The 18,371-nt window shown below is 45.9% G+C and overlaps 1 protein-coding gene across 1 annotated transcript in view; it reads right to left on the bottom strand.

The window, feature by feature from the left end:
- Nucleotides 1-9,525, bottom strand: part of ak3 (adenylate kinase 3) — a 30,384-nt gene extending 20,859 nt beyond the window's left edge. The window contains exon 1 of the mRNA XM_068030462.1: nt 9,205-9,525. Coding sequence (XP_067886563.1) covers nt 9,205-9,352 — 148 coding nt within the window. The 5' untranslated portion in view covers nt 9,353-9,525. The remainder of the gene's footprint in view (nt 1-9,204) is intronic.
- Nucleotides 9,526-18,371: the final 8,846 nt, after the last annotated feature.

Below are 18,371 nucleotides of genomic sequence, written 5' to 3'. Positions count from 1 at the left end.
CATATCCATAATAGTAAGTATGTACTGATGTCCCACTTTTGTTTTTGGCAAGGATCCTATACAGTCTACTAATACCCTGCTAAATGGTTCCTCAATCATTGGTATGGGAACTAATGGTGCTAGTTTTATGGTAGATTGTGGTTTTCCCACCATTTGACACGTATGGCATGTCCTACAAAATTGTCTCACATCCTTTGTAAGATCTGGCCTGTAATGTTTGTTTATGCATGATTTGGATATCCGAATTCCCGTGTCCTGCAAAAGGAATCCGTGTGCTAACCTTAATAATCCTTGGCGATATTGAGGTGGTACCACTATCTGTTCAACAACTGTCCAGTCTTCATCTGCAGGTCTCCATTTCCTCCTCAAATAGGTTTTCCTGCCTCATGTACAGGATATGGAGTTACTTTTCCATGTGACAAAAATTCATTATAATTTTTGGGTATTTTCCTCTTAACCTCAGCACTCCTTTTAGTTTTAATATCTGGTTTTACAATTGTTGTTAAAGCTATAGCCTGGTCAGGGATACTCTCAGTCAGAGTCTTTTCCTCTGCACTAGCTTTGCATACCCCAACAAGTCCCATGGCTTTTACCTTGCAATTTCCAGCATTCTGAACGAAGATGTGGCAATGATAACAGTTTGGCTTGCGAACCTCACTTCGACCCTCAGCACCTTCCTTTCTGACCCGAGGTAGTGATCCTGGGGCATTTCCAACTGTTCCTTCTTGTCCCCAGGTACTTGCCTTCCTTTCACTGTCCCACTTTCTATCCTTCTCTGGTTTATGGGGGTGACAAGCTCAAAATCAACAGCGATTCCTGCTGCTTGCCTAGCTTTCAAAACTTTCAGGTTATCTACATGAGTTCTCACTACTGCAAGAGGAGTTTAAAAACTCCATTCCAAAGGAGCCCATCTCCCGAAGGTTCTCATATGTGGTTTCTATCTTTAATATCCAACGGTCAAAAGTAATTTGCCTCACCCTCTCAAATTTTATATATGTTTGCCCAACCAATCTCCGTAAATTCTTCTGGGACTAACTCATACACAGTGAGAATAGCTTTTTTTTGCCATCTCATAATCTGCAGAAGCCTCTTCAGGGAGCATGGCATAAATGTCATGAGCTCTGCCTACCAACCTGCTTTGCATAAGCACTGTCCAACTTTCTTTCGACCATATCATCTGTTTGGCTGTTTTTTTTCAAAAGATATGATAAATGCCTCTACGTCCCTTTCCTCAAACTTTGAATAGATTTAAACAGCTTTTCGCCAGGTCCTGAGCTAAATTCAGATTCTTCCTGACCCAGATTTTTCCTGGATTCATGACTACCCCCATTGCCTTAGTTCCATCTCCTTTAGCCTAAATTCCCTCTCTTCTCTTTCTCTCTGAAGTTCAAGTTTTCTTATTGATATTGCTTTTTCTTTTTCCCTTTCCTCTTTTTTTCAATTCAAGCTTTTCCATTTCTAACTGAATTCTAGCCAATGCCACTGTATTACTCTCTGACTTATGGCCTTCTTGTCTCTCGTCTTCGCCTTCTTCTAATTCCAGATGTTGGGCTATTATGTCAATTATCTCTGCTTTTTTGGTACCTGATTTCAATTTTGCTTCCAATTCTTTTAGTTTGTTCTTAAAGTTATCAAGTCACTGAGGGAAACATTCTGCTTTCCCAAAAACTCTGCTGCAACTACTAATGCCATTACTATGGTATAGACTGTACCTTATTATACAAGAGACCTGGTTCCTTTTATTTCTTTGTAATTGGTGTTAGATTTAGATTCCAACAATCGAGTTTCCAATTAATATGATGCCAGACGCAAGATCCCAATTTGTATGTTATCCCAGAGACGAGCAATTAATATGGTTCCAAACACAGCCTCTCCAAATTAGTCTGATTGTGATCCCAGATGCGAGCCCCCTAATTAAAATACGATTCGACCGCGGATGAGCTTACGACTGCTCAGGACAAAGCCCCCAATCAAAACATATGATTCTGATCGTGGTGGGAGCAATGCACTGTCAATTCAGTCTCGTCGCTCCACAGGTCGCGGCACATTTTTTAAGCTTTCCAATTCGGAAAAAGGCAGCCAAATTGAACAATCGAATAACCCCCGAATGAAGCGACCTAAACCAGGTATCTTTAGATATAAACAAACTGACTATTTATTTAAAAAAACTAAAATCTTAAACACCAAGATAAACCAATATCTAAAGACCTTATAACGTCTTATTTAAAAAATCTAACTCCCACATTCGCATACATACACTCAAACTAACATTAGTTTGTTTTTTAATTAGCTGCCCAAAAAAATAAAAATAAAGTCTTTGCAAGTTACGTTCCTGACAAAATGGAGTCTTCCAACCACAACACAGTCAAAGTTCACTTGCAGTCTTCCAAGGTCCGATGAAACAGAAGATCCTTCCAAAGATGGGGTTTAACAGTTCGGCTGTTGCAGTATTAAACACTACTTTTTTTTTCCAGCGATGAACACAGCAGATATCAATAATTTGTTGTGAAAGAAAAAAGCTTATTTCTTATGGAATTAATTCGGATTGAAGCTTTTTGGATCTTCTTCAGAGAGATAGAGAAAATAAAACTGCTGCTTCCTTCAATTGCTGGAACAGTCTCTCTGCTCAAACCAGTTTTTCAAAAGGCAAACTGCAACATCGAATCTCGCGCTCTCACTCTCGGTGGCTGTTGCTTGGCAACCAGGATGCACTCTGGCTCACTGCCTCCGGAGAGTTCTTAAAGGTGCACTGATCTTAGTCTTAAAAAGCACACCGCAATATTTCCAAGGAGAGAGAAAAGAAACACAGGACCGTGACACTACCAAAATATATCCCTTCACACCTCGGTGTTAAATTTGCCACGTGTCTGCCCATTTCACCAACCCAAATACCTTACAAGATCACTGGGCCTTCTGGTTCGCATTGTTGGAGATGAGCAGTGGTTTGCCTTGCCAAATTTAAAATATCCATTGCTTACACATCCCATTCTACTACTAACCAGTTGTCACTCTGAGCTGGTCCAGAGCAGATCATTCACCAAGCAACATGTCTGTGGGACTGTGCATGGCGCAGGGTGCCCCAGGGCTTTACATCCCTGATCAAGCAACCAGTTTCTTAAATCATCCGAGACTATTTCCAGGAACTTATCCTTTGGCCCAGACAGAAAGGATTGGCCTATACATTGCACCTTTTATGACCTCAGGACATTCCAAAGCGCTACACAGCCGATTTAGTATTTCAGAAGTGTAGTCACTACTGTGATGCAGGAAATGTGGCAGCCAATGTGCACACAGCCATGTCCCACAAAGAGCAGTGAAATAAGTGACCAGATTATCTGTTTTAGTGATGGTAGCAGAGAGATAATTATTGGCCAGGACATCAGGTGAACATCCCTGCTCTTCATGTAATAGCATCGTGTGAGGTTTTACTTCCACCTGACAGGACAGACTAGGCCTCGGTTTAACATTGCATCAGAAAGACACCACCTCTGTCACCATATTCCCTCAGTACTGCACTGAAGCACTAACCTAGATTATGTGCTGAAATCTCTGGAGTAGGGCTTCAACCCACAACCTTCTGAGTGTGAGGCAAGAGTGATTCCACTGAGCCAAGGCTGATATGGTATGTTATGCTTCTGCTTTTGTGCCATGTCTTCAGAGTTGGATAATCCTTTCTCTATAATGCTGTCCAGATCCTTTCTTAAATTTCATCCTGTATACTTCAATTTTTAAATCATAAACTGCAATAATAGCATGCTTTACAAAGTCATAGTCCATACTATTGACAAGATTAACACAAAAGAATGCCATGTTTAATATAGTCATGTGTTGTTTGGCATTCATTTCTGTCCTACTTGTTGTGACTGGCTAATAAATCTAATGCTTAGATATCAATAACATCCCCCTTTTTAAAATTTGATTTCAACCCAAGCTCCACAATTACCCTCTTGGCCAAAGGAGAGCAGAAGTCTACAGCAATAGCACAACCTCACATCCCATCAACATCAAGCCAATGATCAATGTTCCCATGCTGCTCACAGCCAATTCTTTTTTGGGCCCACTTTTTGCACGTTCAGGTACTTTTCTTATCCAGCACTACAACCATCAACCTTTGATGATAAGCAAGTAATAAAACACCCAAGGCCTTTCCATTGCTACCTAAACCAGGTAGTAAAGGTAACTTGATCACTGTGAAGGCACCATCAGTTTTGGAATTTAATCACTCCTGCTCTCCAACCTATCACAGCTTCCGTTTTATTCTTTTCCTCCCCTTTCTTTACTGGCTCTGTACTTGTTTAAAAGTTGTTCATCTCTTCCAGTTCTGACGAAGGTCATCAACCTAACATATTAACTGCTTCTCTCTCTGTGGATGCTGCCTGGCCTAAGTGTTTCCACATTTTCTGTTTTAAGTTCAGATTTCCAGCAACCACAGTATTTTGCTTTTGATTAATAAACTGGTTTTTCAAAATTAATTCCATAAAGTGGAAAACAGATGCTTTCCGAGCACTTCGCTGAAAAACAAATTTTCTTTAGAAAACATACACAAAAGCAATCAAATAGTACGCATAACCACAGAACTTACATCAGTTCTGACTTTTCACAAGACGGATTAGTGATGTGATATACAAAGGAAATTTACTGTGTGCTATTAACACGATTTCACTCCACCCCCCCCCCCCCCCCCTCAAAACACAAGGAAACTATTTAACAGTAATTTCCTGGGTCTCAGTTTAATGTCACTTTTTTTTTTACCATCATATCTCCTTGATGCAACACACATATTGTGAGAATTCAGTATCCAAGGAGCTTTTAAAAGTCAGTGGCAAAGACAAAATTGAACATTATTGATATCCATGCAATACTGAAACTTTAATACCCAGAAATGAAGATTTACACTCCATTCTGAGGTGGGGAGAGAGAAGCAGACAGCACTGACAACACCCATCTTACTCATGCAGGCCAGGCAATCTTAATTGACACACAATAATGTAGGTAGTAAATGTCTTAGATCAATTTGTCCAACAAAGCAAAACAATTATTAACCACACAAGGTTAATTTCAGAATCAGACACTTCAGTCACAAAGTGTTTGAATGGGTTTGTTTTGAAGAATAGTATGCATTTTGGTGTAAAACAAAGTGTTAAAATGATTAGAAATTAAACAAAATTCTTACATGACTCAGCAAAATATTAAAAGTACTTGAGGTACTGCACAGCTGCAGCACGGTGGTTGGTGTTAGACCTTAGTTCATGTAAATTAATTAATTTGTACAGACTGCAGTGTTAACCAGATGAAATAAAACTTTCTGTACCAAGTTTATAATTTAGCTGCAATTTAACATGGCATGGATACCAGCTCCATCATCTTCCATCTCTCTGACATGCACTTATTTGTTTAAAGTTTAAAAAAAGATATTGAGCCACGTTGTGGGTTCAAGTCCGACTCCAGGGACTTCAGCAAAACAGAATCTAGGCTGATACTTCACTGTAGTACTGAGGGAGTGCTGCACTGTCAGAGGTACCAGCTTTTGGATGAAATGTTAAACTGAGGCCCTCATTGCCCTCTCAAGTGGATGTAGAAAATCCCAAGACACTATTTGAAGAGCAGGTGAGTTCACCTGATCAATACTTATCCCTCAACCAACAGCCAGAACAAAATTGTCTAATTTATTTCATTGCTGTGTGTGAGACCTTGCAATGTGCAAATTGACAGGGTAGATAGAGAGGTTGTTTCCCCTGACTGGGGAATCTAGAACACGGGGGCACAGTCTCAGGATAAGGGGCCAATCATTTAGGACTGAGGTGAGGAGAAATTTCTTCACTCAAAGGGTTATGAATCTTTGGAATTCTCTACCCCAGAGGGTTGTGGATGCTCCATCATTGAATATATTTACAGATGAATGAGCAGATTTTTGGCCTCAAGGAATGAGGGATAAGGGGAGCAGGCAGTAAAGTGGAGTTGAGGCCAAGGATCAGCCACTTGGACAATCGTACTAAATGGCGGAGCAGACTCGAGGGGCCGTATGGTCTACTCCTAGTCCTATTTCTTATGTTCTTATGTTAACAGCCAGGTTTGCCTATGACCTTTCACCCCTGTCCCATATGACCTCTTTCCACCCCCCACCCTACTGCCCTGCATTCACACACTCACATCTTAAAGACCAAATAAAGTTAGGAAGTGGGTGGAAGCAGTTAGCATTGATTCAAATACAAAAGAGATAGATTTCTTTCAGAAAGTAACATTCTGGAATATAGTGTATGAGTAATTTGAGACGTGACGTGTCGGAACAGTTTTTGTTTATTTATTCATGGGATGTGGGTGCCGCTGCCAAGGCCAGCATTTATTGCCCATTCCTAATTGCCTCTGAAAAAGTGATAGTGAGCTGCAACTTGAATACAACTGAGAGGCTCGTCAGGCATTTCAGAGGGCAGTTAAGAGTTAACCACATTGCTGTGGGTCTGCAGTCACAACTAGGCCAGGTGGAATGCAATTGGTCTCCTTCTAGAACTTGATTCCATCCACTTTGTTATGGAAGGTGGAAAGCAGAAAATGGGCAGGTTTACCAGGATTCATGCTCCTGACTGCGGTCCAGCAACCTCCATTGGAAATGCAAGTGTAGTGTTAGATGATTACAGCATCTTGTATCACATCTGTTCCATAGTCAAATAGCTTAATGACACAAGGCGTAAAGGCTCACACATAAATAATTGTCACTTGGGCAATGCCTGCTTATCCTTTAGTTCTGATGAAGGGTACTCACCTGAAGCATCAGGTTGTGCCATTCTTGACTCAGTGGTAGTATTCTTGCCTCCGAGACAGCAAATTGTGGATTTAAGTCTCACTCACTGACACTTGAAAACACAAGCTTGGCTGACGCTTCAGTGTCAGAGGTGCTGCCTGGCCTCAGGTAGAAAGAAAAGATTCCATGGCACAATTGTGAAGAACACAAGTTCTCCTGGTCTCCTAGTCAACATTTATCCCTCAGCCAAAATTACAAAAAACACATTGTCTGATCTTGAAATCATTGCTGTTGTGGGACATTGCTGTGCACTAATCAGTTGCAGCATTTCCTCATATTATAACAGTGACGACACTTCAAAAGTACATTAGCAGCTGTGAAACGTTTTAGGAAGTTTTTTCTTTTCTTTTTCTTAACGGATACTGATTAACCCAATGTGTATTTCCACCTTTTTTTGTTCTTTATTCCTGGCAGAGCAATGTCAGTTTAACATGCATCAATTTGATCAGCCTGGTCAAATAAACCAATGATCTACTACAATGGCCTGCTGCTGAAACCCTCATCCATGCCCATCTTACCTCTGAACTCGACTATTCCAATGCTCTCCTGGCCAATTTTCCATCTTCCGTCCTCTGTATACTTAAGTTAATTCCAAAATTCTGCTGTCTGTATCCTAATATGCAAAGTGCCATTCATCCATCCATCACCCCTGTGCTCGCTGACCTACATTGCATCCGGGTCCAAAAACGCCTCAATTTTAAAATTTTTATCCTTGTTTTCAATCCCTCCATGGCCTTGTCCCTATCTCTGTAACCTCCTACAACCCTCCAATATCTCAGCACTTCTCCAATTCTGGCCTCTGGTGTATTCCTCAGTTTTATCGTTGCGCCACTGAGAGCAGTTGAATGCATGGCCTGGGTTTGAAGCACCCGAATTCCATTCCAAAACCTCTCCGCTTCTCTACCTCGCTCTCCTCTTTTAAGATGGTCCTCCTTGGCGAAGCTTTCAGTCACCTATACTAGTAACTCCTTATGTGACTTGGTGTCAATTTTATTTGAGAACGAACCTGTGAGGTGCCTTGGAACATATTGCTATTTCAAAGGTGCTTTATCGCAACAATTTGCATTTATAATCAAGATTTTAAACATTGATAACACCACTAAACTTACCACAAGATTATGTACACATACTGTACGACACACGAGGGAAGACTTAACTCCCCTCCCCTGTAAAGCCCCATCCCCACCCTGGTAAAGCCCCCTCCACTCCCCCTCCCCAGTAAAGCCCCCCTCCTCTCCCCATCCCCACTAAAGCCCCCTCCTCTCCCCATTCCCTCACCAGTAAGGCCCCCTCCTCTCCCCATCCCCTTCCCGGTAAAGCCCTCTCCATTCCCCATCCCCTTCCCAGTAAAGCCCCCTCCTCTCTTCCTCCCCGGTAAAGCCCCCTCCTCTCCCCATTCCCTTCCCAGTAAAGCCCCCTCCTCTCCCCATCCCATCCCCTCCCCAGTAAAGCCCCCTCCACTCCCCCTCCCCTCCCTGGTAAAGCCCCCTCCTCTCCCCCGTCCCCTTCCCAGTAAAGCCCCCTCCTCTCCCCATCCCCTCCCCGGTAAAGCCCCCTCCTCTCCCCATCCCCTCCCCGGTAAAGCCCCCTCCTCTCCCCATCCCCTCCCCGGTAAAGCCCCCTCCTCTCTCCGTCCCCTCCCCGGTAAAGCCCCCTCCTCTCCTCGTCCCCTCCCCGGTAAAGCCCCCTCTTCTCCCCGGTAAAGCCACCTCCTCTCTCCGTCCCCTCCCCGGTAGAGCCCCCTCCTCTCCCGATCCCCTCCCCGGTAAAGCCCCCTCCTCTCCCGATCCCCTCCCCGGTAAAGCCCCCTCCTCTCCCCGTCCCCTCCCCGGTAAAGCCCCCTCCTCTCCTGATCCCCTTCCCGGTAAAGCCCCCTCCTCTCCCCGTCCCCTCCCCGGTAAAGCCCCCTCCTCGCCCGATCCCCTCCCCGGTAAAGACCCCTCCCCGGTAAAGCCCCCTCCTCTCCCCATCCCCTCCCCGGTAAAGCCCCCTCCTCTCCCGATCCCCTCCCCGGTAAAGCCCCCTCCGCTCCCCGTCCCCTCCCCGGTAAAGCCCCCTCCTCTCCCCATCCCCTCCCCGGTAATGCCCCCTCCTCTCCCCATCCCCTCCCCGGTAAAGCCCCCTCCTCTCCCCATCCCCTCCCCAGTGAAGCCCCCTCCCCGGTAATGCCCCCTCCTCTCCCCATCCCCTCCCCGGTAAAGCCCCCTCCCCGGTAAAGCCCCCTCCTCTCCCCATCCCCTCCCCAGTGAAGCCCCCTCCCCGGTAATGCCCCCTCCTCTCCCCATCCCCTCCCCGGTAATGCCCCCTCCTCTCCCCATCCCCTCCCCGGTAAAGCCCCCTCCTCTCTCCGTCCCCGGTAAAGCCCCCTCCTCTCCCGGTGGAGAGGGAACCCCTACTCCTGGTACCTGTCCCACTCCTGAGGTTTGCTCGCAGCAGTTCCCCGCTGGACAGATGCTTGAGTCCGAAGGTCTTGACGATGCGCTCGGACACGGTGCCTTTCCCCGAGCCGGGTGGGCCCATGATGATGACACGGAACAGAACCCGGACCACCATGTCTCAGCATGAAGCGGGCAGGAGGGAGAGAAGCGCTGGGTGTCAAGCGACCAGCCACAGCTGCCCTCTTGCCGGGAGCAGAGCAACACTGCAGCCCGCCGCTGCCTCCTGGACCTTGCACAGTCCAAGCGGCGGCATCAAGGCTCCTTCACAGGAAGTGACACTGGGAACAGAGGAGGGAAGAGCAGAGCAACTGGAATCGAGCGGGGGTGTAGCCTGAAGACCAGCAAGGCGGAGCGTGTAATATGGGTGCTGTATTCGGGGGATGTAAATGTGGGTGCTGTAATCAGGGGATGTAAATGTGGGTGCTGTAATTGGGGAATGTAAATGTAGGTGCTGTAATCGGGGAATGTAAATGTGGGTGCTGTAATCGGGGAATGTAAATGTGGGTGCTGTAATCGGGGAATGTAAATGTGGGTGCTGTAATCAGGGGATGTAAATGTGGGCGCTGTAATTGGGGAAGGTAAATGTGGGTGCTGTAATCGGGGAATGTAAAAGTGGGTGCTGTAATCAGGGGATGTAAAAGTGGGTGCTGTAATCAGGGGATGTAAATGTGGGCGCTGTAATTGGGAATGTAAAAGTGGGTGCTGTAATCAGGGGATGTAAATGTAGGTGCTGTAATCGGGGAATGTAAATGTGGGTGCTGTAATCGGGGAATGTAAATGTGGGTGCTGTAATCAGGGGATGTAAATGTGGGCGCTGTAATTGGGGAAGGTAAATGTGGGTGCTGTAATCGGGGAATGTAAAAGTGGGTGCTGTAATCAGGGGATGTAAAAGTGGGTGCTGTAATCAGGGGATGTAAATGTAGGTGCTGTAATCGGGGAATGTAAATGTGGGTGCTGTAATCGGGGAATGTAAATGTGGGTGCTGTAATCAGGGGATGTAAATGTGGGCGCTGTAATTGGGGGATGTAAATGTGGGTGCTGTAATCAGAGGATGGAAAAGTGGGTGCTGTAATCAGGGGGATGTAAATGTGGGTGCTGTAATCGGGGATTGTAAAAGTGGGTGCTGTAATCAGGGGATGTAAAAGTGGGTGCTGTAATCAGGGGATGTAAAAGTGGGTGCTGTAATCGGGGTTCAAGTGTGGCTGCTGTCATCGGGGGATGTAAATGTGGGTGCTGTAATCGGGGAATGTAAAAGTGGGTGCTGTAATCAGGGGCTGTAAAAGTGGGTGCTGTCATCGGGGGATGTAAATGTGGGTGCTGTAATCGGGGAATGTAAAAGTGGGTGCTGTAATCAGGGGATGTAAAAGTGGGTGCTGTAATCGGGGTTCAAATGTGGCTGCTGTAATCAGGGGGTTTAAATGTGGGTGCTGTAATCAGGGAGTGTAAATGTGGGTGCTGGAATCAGGGGGTTTAAATGTGGGTGCTGTAATCAGGGAGTGTAAAAGTGGGTGCTGTAATCAGGGAATGTAAAAGTGGGTGCTGTAATCAGGGGATGTAAATGTGGGTGCTGTAATCAGGGGATGTAAATGTGGGCGCTGTAATCGGGGAATGTAAATGTGGGTGCTGTAATCAGGGAGTGTAAATGTGGGTGCTGTAATCAGGGGGTTTAAATGTGGGTGCTGTAATCAGGGAGTGTAAAAGTGGGTGCTGTAATCAGGGGGTTTAAATGTGGCTGCTGTAATCAGGGGGTTTAAATGTGGGTGCTGTAATTAGGGAGTGTAAATGTGGGTGCTGTGATCAGGGGGTTTACATGTGGGTGCTGTAATCAGGGGATGTAAATGTGGGTGCTGTAATCAGGGGGTTTAAATGTGGCTGCTGTAATCAGGTGGTTTAAATGTGGGTGCTGTAATCAGGGGATGTAAATGTGGGTGCTCTAGTCAGGGATGTAAATGTGGATGCTGTAATCAGGGAGTGTATATGTGGGTGCTGTAATCGGGATTTAAATGTGGGTGCTGTAATCAGGGGGTATAAATGTGGGTGCTTTAAACAGGGAGTGTAAATGTGGGTGCTGTGATCAGGGGGTTTACATGTGGGTACTGTGATCGTGGTTTAAATGTGGGTGCTCTAGTCAGGGATGTAAATGTGGGTGCTCTAGTCAGGGATGTAAATGTGGGTGCTGTAATCGGGGAATGTAAAAGTGGGTGCTGTAATCAGGGGGTTTAAATGTGGCTGCTGTAATCAGGGGGTTTAAATGTGGGTGCTGTAATCAGGGGGTTCAAATGTGGGTGCTGTAATCAGGGGGTTTAAATGTGGGTGCTGTAATCAGGGGGTTTAAATGTGGGTGCTGTAATCAGGGAGTGTAAAAGTGGGTGCTGTAATCAGGGGATGTAAAAGTGGGTGCTGTAAGCAAGGGGTTTAAATGTGGCTGCTGTAATCAGTGAGTTTAAATGTGGGTGCTGTAATTAGGGAGTGTAAATGTGGGTGCTGTGATCAGGGGGTTTACATGTGGGTGCTGTAATCGGGGAATGTAAAAGTGGGTGCTGTAATCAGGGGATGTAAAAGTGGGTGATGTAATCAGGGGATGTAAATATGGGTGCTGTAATCAGGGGATGTAAAAGTGGGTGCTGTAATCAGGGGGTTTAAATGTGGGTGCTGTAATCGGGGAATGTAAATGTGTGTGCTGTAATCGGGGAATGCAAAAGTGGGTGCTGTAATCAGGGGATGTAAATGTGGGTGCTGTAATCGGGGAATGTAAAAGTGGGTGCTGTAATCAGGGGATGTAAATGTGGGTGCTGTAATCGGGGAATGGAAATGTGGGTGCTGTAATCGGGGAATGTAAAAGTGGGTGATGTAATCAGGGGATGTAAATGTGGGTGCTGTAATCAGAGGATGTAAAAGTGGGTGCTGTAATCAGGGGGTTTAAATGTGGCTGCTGTAATCAGGGGGTTTAAATGTGGGTGCTGTAATCAGGGAGTGTAAATGTGGGTGCTGTAATCGGGGTTTAAATGTGGGTGCTGTAATCAGGGAGTGTAAAAGTGGGTGCTGTAATCAGGGGATGTAAAAGTGGGTGCTGTCATCAGGGGATGTAAATGTGGGTGCTGTAATCGGGGAATGTAAAAGTGGGTGCTGTAATCAGGGGATGTAAAAGTGGGTGCTGTAATCGGGGAATGTAAAAGTGGGTGCTGTAATCAGGGGATGTAAATGTGGGTGCTGTAATCAGGGGATGTAAATGCGGGCGCTGTAATCGGGGAATGTAAATGTGGGTGCTGTAATCAGGGAGTGTAAATGTGGGTGGTGTAATCAGGGAGTGTAAAAGTGGGTGCTGTAATCAGGGGGTTTAAATGTGGCTGCTGTAATCAGGGGGTTTAAATGTGGGTGCTGTAATTAGGGAGTGTAAATGTGGGTGCTGTGATCAAGGGATGTAAATGTGGGTGCTGTAATCAGGGGGTTTAAATGTGGCTGATGTAATCAGGGGGTTTAAATGTGGGTGCTGTAATCAGGGGGTTTAAATGTGGCTGCTGTAATCAGGGGGTTTAAATGTGGGTGCTTTAAACAGGGAGTGTAAATGTGGGTGCTGTAATCGAGGAGTGTAAATGTGGGTGCTGTGATCAGGGGGTTTACATGTGGGTACTGTGATCGTGGTTTAAATGTGGGTGCTCTAGTCAGGGATGTAAATGTGGGTGCTGTAATCGGGGAATGTAAAAGTGGGTGCTGTAATCAGGGGATGTAAAAGTGGGTGCTGTAATCAGGGGGTTTAAATGTGGCTGCTGTAATCAGGGGTTTACATGTGGGTGCTGTAATCAGGGAGTGTAAAAGTGGGTGCTGTAATCAGGGGATGTGAAAGTGGGTGCTGTAAGCAGGGGGTTTAAATGTGGCTGCTGTAATCAGTGGGTTTAAATGTGGGTGCTGTAATTAGGGAGTGTAAATGTGGGTGCTGTGATCAGGGGGTTTACATGTGGGTGCTGTAATCAGGGGGTGTAAATGTGGGTGCTGTAATCAGGGGGTTTAAATGTGGGTGCTGTAATCAGGGAGTGTAAAAGTGGGTGCTGTAATCAGGGGGTTTAAATTTGGCTGCTGTAATCAGGGGGTTTAAATGTGGGTGCTGTAATTAGGGAGTGTAAATGTGGGTGCTGTGATCAGGGGGTTTACATGTGGGTGCTGTAATCAGGGGATGTAAATGTGGGTGCTGTAATCAGGGGGTTTAAATGTGGCTGCTGTAATCAGGGGGTTTAAATGTGGGTGCTCTAGTCAGGGATGTAAATGTGGATGCTGTAATCAGGGAGTGTATATGTGGGTGCTGTAATCGGGATTTAAATGTGGGTGCTGTAATCAGGGGGTATAAATGTGGGTGCTTTAAACAGGGAGTGTAAATGTGGGTGCTGTAATCAGGGGGTGTAAATGTGGGTGCTGTAATCGAGGAGTGTAAATGTGGGTGCTGTGATCAGGGGGTTTACATGTGGGTACTGTGATCGTGGTTTAAATGTGGGTGCTCTAGTCAGGGATGTAAATGTGGGTGCTCTAGTCAGGGATGTAAATGTGGGTGCTGTAATCGGGGAATGTAAAAGTGGGTGCTGTAATCAGGGGGTTTAAATGTGGCTGCTGTAATCAGGGGGTTTAAATGTGGCTGCTGTAATCAGGGGGTTCAAATGTGGGTGCTGTAATCAGGGTGTTTAAATGTGGGTGCTGTAATCAGGGGGTTTAAATGTGGGTGCTGTAAGCAAGGGGTTTAAATGTGGCTGCTGTAATCAGTGAGTTTAAATGTGGGTGCTGTAATTAGGGAGTGTAAATGTGGGTGCTGTGATCAGGGGGTTTACATGTGGGTGCTGTAATCGGGGAATGTAAAAGTGGGTGCTGTAATCAGGGGATGTAAAAGTGGGTGATGTAATCAGGGGATGTAAATGTGGGTGCTGTAATCAGGGGATGTAAAAGTGGGTGCTGTAATCAGGGGGTTTAAATGTGGGTGCTGTAATCGGGGAATGTAAATGTGTGTGCTGTAATCGGGGAATGCAAAAGTGGGTGCTGTAATCAGGGGATGTAAATGTGGGTGCTGTAATCGGGGAATGTAAAAGTGGGTGCTGTAATCAGGGGATGTAAATGTGGGTGCTGTAATCGGGGAATGGAAATGTGGGTGCTGTAATCGGGGAATGTAAAAGTGGGTGATGTAATCAGGGGATGTAAATGTGGGTGCTGTAATCAGAGGATGTAAAAGTGGGTGCTGTAATCAGGGGGTTTAAATGTGGCTGCTGTAATCAGGGGGTTTAAATGTGGGTGCTGCAATCAGGGAGTGTAAATGTGGGTGCTGTAATTGGGGTTTAAATGTGGGTGCTGTAATCAGGGAGTGTAAAAGTGGGTGCTGTAATCAGGGGATGTAAAATTGGGTGCTGTCATCAGGGGATGTAAATGTGGGTGCTGTAATCGGGGAATGTAAATGTGGGTGCTGTAATCAGGGGATGTAAAAGTGGATGCTGTAATCGGGGAATGTAAAAGTGGGTGCTGTAATCAGGGGATGTAAATGTGGGTGCTGTAATCAGGGGATGTAAATGCGGGCGCTGTAATCGGGGAATGTAAATGTGGGTGCTGTAATCAGGGAGTGTAAATGTGGGTGGTGTAATCAGGGAGTGTAAAAGTGGGTGCTGTAATCAGGGGGTTTAAATGTGGCGGCTGTAATCAGGGGGTTTAAATGTGGGTGCTGTAATTAGGGAGTGTAAATGTGGGTGCTGTGATCAGGGGGTTTACATGTGGGTGCTGTAATCAAGGGGTTTAAATGTGGGTGCTGTAATCAGGGGGTTTAAATGTGGCTGCTGTAATCAGGGGGTTTAAATGTGGGTGCTTTAAACAGGGAGTGTAAATGTGGGTGCTGTAATCGAGGAGTGTAAATGTGGGTGCTGTGATCAGGGGGTTTACATGTGGGTACTGTGATCGTGGTTAAATGTGGGTGCTCTAGTCAGGGATGTAAATGTGGGTGCTGTAATCGGGGAATGTAAAAGTGGGTGCTGTAATCAGGGGGTTTAAATGTGGCTGCTGTAATCAGGGGGTTTAAATGTGGGTGTTTTAAACAGGGAGTGTAAATGTGGGTGCTGTAATCGAGGAGTGTAAATGTGGGTGCTGTGATCAGGGGGTTTACATGTGGGTACTGTGATCGTGGTTAAATGTGGGTGCTCTAGTCAGGGATGTAAATGTGGGTGCTGTAATCGGGGAATGTAAAAGTGGGTGCTGTAATCAGGGGATGTAAAAGTGGGTGCTGTAATCAGGGGGTTTAAATGTGGCTGCTGTAATCAGGGGTTTAAATGTGGGTGCTGTAATCAGGGAGTGTAAAAGTGGGTGCTGTAATCGGGGGATGTAAAAGTGGGTGCTGTAATCAGGGGGTTCAAATGTGGGTGCTGTAATCAGGGGGTTTAACTGTGGGTGCTGTAATCAGGGAGTGTAAATGTGGGTGCTGTAATCAGGGGGTTTAAATGTGGGTGCTGTAATCAGGGAGTGTAAAAGTGGGTGCTGTAATCAGGGGATGTAAAAGTGGGTGCTGTAAGCAGGGGGTTTAAATGTGGCTGCTGTAATCAGTGGGTTTAAATGTGGGTGCTGTAATTAGGGAGTGTAAATGTGGGTGCTGTGATCAGGGGGTTTACATGTGGGTGCTGTAATCAGGGGGTGTAAATGTGGGTGCTGTAATCAGGGGATGTAAATGTGGGTGCTGTAATCAGGGGATGTAAATGTGGGTGCTCTCGTCAGGGATGCAAATGTGGATGCTGTAATCAGGGAGTGTATATGTGGGTGCTGTAATCGGGATTTAAATGTGGGTGCTGTAATCAGGGGGTATAAATGTGGGTGCTGTAAACAGGGAGTGTAAATGTGTGTGCTGTAATCAGAGGGTGTAAATGTGGGTGCTCTTGTCAGGGGTGTAAATGTGGGTGCTGTAATCGAGGAGTGTAAATGTGGGTGCTGTGATCAGGGGGTTTACATGTGGGTGCTGTATTCAGGAAATGTAAATGTGGGTGCTGTAATCAGGGGGTTCAAATGTGGGTGCTGTATTCAGGAAATGTAAATGTGGGTGCTGTAATCAGGGGATGTAAATGTGGGTGCTGTAATCGGGGAATGTAAAAGTGGGTGCTGTAATCAGGGGATGTAAATGTGGGTGCTCTAGTCAGGGATGTAAATGTGGATGCTGTAATCAGGGAGTGTATATGTGGGTGCTGTAATCGGCATTTAAATGTGGGTGCTGTAATCGAGGAGTGTAAATGTGGGTGCTGTAATCGGGGTTTACATGTGGGTACTGTGATCGTGGTTTAAATGTGGGTGCTCTGGTCAGGGATGTAAATGTGGGTGCTGTAACCAGGGGATGTAAAAGTGGGTGCTGTAATCAGGGGGTTTAAATGTGGGTGCTTTAAACAGGGAGTGTAAATGTGGGTGCTGTAATCGAGGAGTGTAAATGTGGGTGCTGTGATCAGGGGGTTTACATGTGGGTACTGGGATCGTGGTTTAAATGTGGGTGCTCTAGTCAGGGATGTAAATGTGGGTGCTGTAATCGGGGAATGTAAAAGTGGGTGCTGTAATCAGGGGATGTAAAAGTGGGTGCTGTAATCAGGGGGTTTAAATGTGGCTGCTGTAATCAGGGGTTTAAATGTGGGTGCTGTAATCAGGGAGTGTAAAAGTGGGTGCTGTAATCGGGGGATGTAAAAGTGGGTGCTGTAATCAGGGGATGTATAAGTGGGTGCTGTAATCAGGGGGTTCAAATGTGGGTGCTGTAATCAGGGGGTTTAAATGTGGGTGCTGTAATCAGGGAGTGTAAATGCGGGTGCTGTAATCAGGGGGTTTAAATGTGGGTGCTGTAATCAGGGAGTGTAAAAGTGGGTGCTGTAATCAGGGGATGTGAAAGTGGGTGCTGTAAGCAGGGGGTTTAAATGTGGCTGCTGTAATCAGTGGGTTTAAATGTGGGTGCTGTAATTAGGGAGTGTAAATGTGGGTGCTGTGATCAGGGGGTTTACATGTGGGTGCTGTAATCAGGGGGTGTAAATGTGGGTGCTGTAATCAGGGGGTTTAAATGTGGGTGCTGTAATCAGGGAGTGTAAAAGTGGGTGCTGTAATCAGGGGGTTTAAATTTGGCTGCTGTAATCAGGGGGTTTAAATGTGGGTGCTGTAATTAGGGAGTGTAAATGTGGGTGCTGTGATCAGGGGGTTTACATGTGGGCGCTGTAATCAGGGGATGTAAATGTGGGTGCTGTAATCAGGGGGTTTAAATGTGGCTGCTGTAATCAGGGGGTTTAAATGTGGGTGCTCTAGTCAGGGATGTAAATGTGGATGCTGTAATCAGGGAGTGTATATGTGGGTGCTGTAATCGGGATTTAAATGTGGGTGCTGTAATCAGGGGGTATAAATGTGGGTGCTTTAAACAGGGAGTGTAAATGTGGGTGCTGTAATCAGGGGGTGTAAATGTGGGTGCTGTAATCGAGGAGTGTAAATGTGGGTGCTGTGATCAGGGGGTTTACATGTGGGTACTGTGATCGTGGTTTAAATGTGGGTGCTCTAGTCAGGGATGTAAATGTGGGTGCTCTAGTCAGGGATGTAAATGTGGGTGCTGTAATCGGGGAATGTAAAAGTGGGTGCTGTAATCAGGGGGTTTAAATGTGGCTGCTGTAATCAGGGGGTTTAAATGTGGGTGCTGTAATCAGGGGGTTCAAATGTGGGTGCTGTAATCAGGGTGTTTAAATGTGGGTGCTGTAATCAGGGGGTTTAAATGTGGGTGCTGTAAGCAAGGGGTTTAAATGTGGCTGCTGTAATCAGTGAGTTTAAATGTGGGTGCTGTAATTAGGGAGTGTAAATGTGGGTGCTGTGATCAGGGGGTTTACATGTGGGTGCTGTAATCGGGGAATGTAAAAGTGGGTGCTGTAATCAGGGGATGTAAAAGTGGGTGATGTAATCAGGGGATGTAAATGTGGGTGCTGTAATCAGGGGATGTAAAAGTGGGTGCTGTAATCAGGGGGTTTAAATGTGGGTGCTGTAATCGGGGAATGTAAATGTGTGTGCTGTAATCGGGGAATGCAAAAGTGGGTGCTGTAATCAGGGGATGTAAATGTGGGTGCTGTAATCGGGGAATGTAAAAGTGGGTGCTGTAATCAGGGGATGTAAATGTGGGTGCTGTA

The sequence above is a fragment of the Heterodontus francisci genome, chromosome 4, assembly GCF_036365525.1.
Source record: "Heterodontus francisci isolate sHetFra1 chromosome 4, sHetFra1.hap1, whole genome shotgun sequence".
NCBI lineage: Eukaryota > Metazoa > Chordata > Chondrichthyes > Heterodontiformes > Heterodontidae > Heterodontus > Heterodontus francisci.
Note: the sequence above shows the minus strand (reverse complement) of the source record. Positions and strands in the feature narration are given on the sequence as shown.